The 4,149-nt window shown below is 43.7% G+C and overlaps 1 protein-coding gene across 3 annotated transcripts; it reads right to left on the reverse strand.

The window, feature by feature from the left end:
* Window positions 1–15: 15 nt before the first annotated feature.
* On the reverse strand, window positions 16–3,925 carry si:dkeyp-117h8.4 (uncharacterized protein LOC572032 homolog). Of its 3 annotated transcripts, none has more exons than XM_051377364.1 (9): window positions 3,508–3,925; window positions 3,312–3,375; window positions 2,784–2,839; window positions 2,628–2,661; window positions 2,510–2,535; window positions 2,338–2,425; window positions 680–2,209; window positions 543–585; window positions 16–454 (listed from the first exon to the last, which is right to left on the reverse strand). In XM_051377364.1, exons 1-9 carry the CDS (start codon window positions 3,592–3,594, stop codon window positions 442–444), a joined length of 1,941 nt encoding a protein of 646 aa, XP_051233324.1. In that variant the 5' UTR covers window positions 3,595–3,925; the 3' UTR covers window positions 16–441. The 3 variants fall into 3 exon arrangements, with proteins under 3 accessions (XP_051233324.1, XP_051233323.1, XP_051233325.1); XM_051377363.1 differs by having other exon boundaries at window positions 2,335–2,425; XM_051377365.1 differs by having other exon boundaries at window positions 2,335–2,425; window positions 2,784–2,907.
* Window positions 3,926–4,149: the final 224 nt, after the last annotated feature.

Below are 4,149 nucleotides of genomic sequence, written 5' to 3' on the forward strand. Positions count from 1 at the left end.
TTTTCCTCCAGAAAGTTAATTTCACACAGACACAATTTTATTTTAATAATATACAAATATTACAAGAAACAAACATGAAGCTGTATTCACTGAAGTAATGATTCACCATAGCACAAAAAGTAAAAGATTTAGCAAGAGAACTACATACATGAGTGTAAACTATAATCAATCAAAGGGATGGTTTTAACAGTACTTGTAAAAAATAAAATCTCCAAGCAGGAACTAGAATGGAAAGCAAATGGACGAACAACAACCACTTACAGCTTTAACATGTCAACAATTGCAGTTGAGTAATACAGTTTCCTGAGCTCACACTTTACCAGCTGAAAGAAAGAAATGCCCTCATGCTGCTACACTTTCACATTGATATTTGTTACATGACAGTAATGTACAATGATACTTGTTAGAGAACTTCTGTGGATGGGCTGGTGTAATCCTTGTTCAACACCACTTTCTGTCAGGAAGAAGAGAGGGTGAGAACGAGAACAGCTGGGAGGCCAGAAAACAAAACCTGCACATACTTCATAATTCATTATAATTACCTGGGGGAGAAGCCGTCGGTCATTTTTCTCTCAAATGAACCTCCTGTTGGATGAAACAAAAAGAATAAAAGAATCAGTGATAAAAGACTTACACAAAATGCTTAATTTAACAGCAGGACTTCATAGAAGAGGCTCACCCAGGCCGGAAAACTCAGTTGCAGATAGACGGCGGCCCTGACTCATCCAGGTTTCCTGATGCGCATCTGTAGAGCGCTGCTCGGTGCTGAATCTTTGAAGCATGCTGTATTTACTGGGGCTGTAGGAGAGGCCACCATGAGACTGCTCATATTCAGACTGACAGAGACGTCGCCTCAGCATCTCGTTCCCATGGCTAATGGAGCCTGGGCGGGATGTGCAGTACTCGTCCCTGGAGCGTTTGGACTGGGGGTGGCTGTCCCAGCCTAGCTCCCTATGGCGCTTCCTCAGGAGGGAGCGGTGAGGCGATAAGGCGAGGGCGGCCAGAGCTGTGGAAGAGTGGCCTCTGCTGGCCTCGGAGCTTCTAGCACAGTAACGGCAGGGAGCCCCATTAAAGAACGATGATTTGTTCTGGCAGACGAACTTGTGGTAGAGTTTTATGAAGTCCTCATCAAGCTTCTTTGGCGAGTAGGAGACATGGAATGACGGCAGGGAAGAGTCGAAGGAAAGGTGCCGGCGCAGCCTGTGACGACCCTCTGCTGCTGTGGCCGACTGAGGTGAATGCGGCTGTGACTGGAAGGAATGATGGAAGTCATGAGGGTCAAGCATCCTCAGTGGCACAGTTGGCCTTTGGGGAGGGGAGGAAAGGGAAGTGGACATTGATCTGGGCCTCCTAAACTCTCTGGAGAGGTTTTCTACAGAATGTGCTTTGGGGCTTCTGGAAAAGACATGAGGTGACCTACAGAGGCCGCTAATCATCCTTGCTTTTAAAGGACTCTGCCTGACTGGTGAGCCGTTGACGTCTGGTCTCTCTTTGGACCCATCAGTCTGCGGTGAGTGTGCGGCGAGAGAGAGTCTTTTACACCTGAGAGACACATCCAGAGGTGCTTTTGCAGTGGGATAGAAAGGCCGTGAAGGACTGACAGTGTAAGTGGAGGGCTGTTCTCCCAGCTGGGACACATTGAAGGTCTCATTCAAAGAGATCTCTTTTGGTTTAGTGGTCTCAGAGCAACCAGAGAGGTCCATGGCGAGGACAGGCTGGTGCTGCTCTCTCCTCAGCGAGCCTCTCCCCCTCCCAGGAGACTGCTGCTGTGCTTGCCAATCCTGCGGATTCATGGTCACCATCTGCAAAGGAGACCGGGGGGTTGCTTCAGTCCTCATGAACTGCATTTTCACAGGACTGTTAGAAGTCTCCCTGAGCAGCGTCTCGCTCAACATCTTTTTTGGATTGCCGTGTCTCAACGTGACAGTGAAGGTGTTGTTGAGATAGCTTCTATTTGGGTGCTGTCGCCATCGACGGTACCTCCTCAGCACAGAGTCAGCAGCCTCCGAGACATGCTGCCGGTGCCAGGCCCTCTCTATTCGACTGATCATGCTGGGGTAGAGCTCCACCCAAGAGCCGCTGCGACTACCCAGCGACATTTCCAGTTCCTCATCTTGGTCTTCGGGCTGGAGCTCCGTCGCAGAAAGGTTTCTCTGGCTTTCATCCAGTGAGCTCACAGTCAGTTGAGTTGTGTCACTTGTAGCCAACCCTGTAGGGCGCAAAAGGGGGAAAAAAAACGTCACCTGAAATTAGACAATTTTTTATTTCAGTTCCTGCAATAGCTTGTCCAGCCATGTTGTGTTGTGTTGTTGCCTATTGCTTTCTTGTTCTTACCACCATCATCATCATCATCATCATCATCATCATGCATGGAGATGTGGGAAGAGGAAATACTAGAAACACACGTCTCATCAGCTCCACCATCCTGAAGCATGAAATCCACAATAATTAATTTAAGATATACTACATATTCAACAAAGAACTGTTGAAATAAATATGGTATATTTACCTGATAGTGTCCTGTAATGTCCTGGGCTGCAGTGGAATAAAACATGAAAGTAATCAGATTAGGAACATTTGAAAAAATCTGTAGATTTGTACTCTTGTTGAAGGTTTTGGATACTTACATCTCAGTGACTCGTCTCTTAAATCTGTCAGGCTCTGAGGAGAGGACAAGTGTTTGATTATATACCTGTGCATATATTTCATATCTGAATTTACTGAGGAGGAACCCCACTATAATTTTGTGTCTACGAAATATATTAATTCATAGCGGCCCAAACCTTTGACTCCAGCTTGTTCAGCTCTGTTTTTGACAGTTTCATGTAGTTCTCAATTGCTTCATCATACAGGGAGTCAAGACAGAAAAGACACACAATGACACCAGACCACATGACAACCACTGAACTGCAGAGATGGAAACAAATCGCTGACTGGTTAGTTAGTGAATGCAAAAAAAAATACAACATACAGCTACAACTTATTATTTTTTAATATAGTAATTACTAATTTAGTCTAAAAGAATTCAGAAACTGGTGAAATTGCCCACAATGTCATTCTACGAAAACCTATTTTTATGTCAACTGCAGGGATATAAACTCAGAAAAACATTCAAACCTGACTCATGTTATGATAATCGATTAATCAAATTGTTTCAGCACTAAAAAAAGACAACACATTACTTTTTCACATTGCTCATTGCACTGTACTGTACACTGTACTGTCACATCTGTTAACGTTGTTCTCATTACTGTCTCTTGTACTGAACCTTTAACACAAACAATGTTATAACAGCCCTGTAGTTAACTTACTTCGGGTATTTGTGTTGTCGAGGTCCACCTCTATCGCCCCGTCTTGGTACTGAAGCTTTGAATACTGTTGAAAACAAATGGCAGAAAGTTGGTTAGTCACATCTTCATAGTTTATCTTTAAAGTTAGTTTAAGCTGACGTTTGCTACTTTACTTTCATGCTAACGGTAACGGGACCCGATAGCCTCATTAACACACCTTTTCTATTATTCGATCCAGCGACATTTTGTAGATGAGACTATTGTCTCGCATTTGCTTGTCAAAATTCAGGTCCATAGTGCACATTAAATCGGTTTTCTCGATAGTTGATAGTTGAAAGTAGCAGGATAACTGGTCTCAAACAAACGGCGCTGTGAGGTTCAAAATCCTTCTCGCCATAAAATAGAGACACGTGATTGGACAGGGTGTACGTGGTGCTTTCACGGCGCCAAGGAAATCGTGTTTCTCAGATATCGCACTTGAATATTTCAATTGAAAGTCAGAACTTAGCCTATTTATAAAACACCAAGGTTTTAACTTTTCATGGCAGAGCTACAAATTTGTATCAGTAATATTGTGGAGATCAACATGGTGATATGCAAAAACATTCAGTTGACAGCATTAAGTTGACAGATAAAACATTGAACACACGCCGGAAACATCACACGTCTTCCCGTCGATCTGTTTCGATAAGTTACTAAACAAAATAGCCCCCAAAAGCCAATGTTTTCGGTTTGTATATTGTTGTTATGACTATCAACGAGAGTGACCGAGCATTACAGAAGCAGTTGAAATGGCCATTAGTGGGGCGTAATTGTGTTTCTGCAACGTCATTTCCATGCGACAAATAGTATGTCCAAC

This window comes from Dicentrarchus labrax, unplaced genomic scaffold (genome assembly GCF_905237075.1).
Source record: "Dicentrarchus labrax unplaced genomic scaffold, dlabrax2021, whole genome shotgun sequence".
Lineage (NCBI taxonomy): Eukaryota > Metazoa > Chordata > Actinopteri > Moronidae > Dicentrarchus > Dicentrarchus labrax.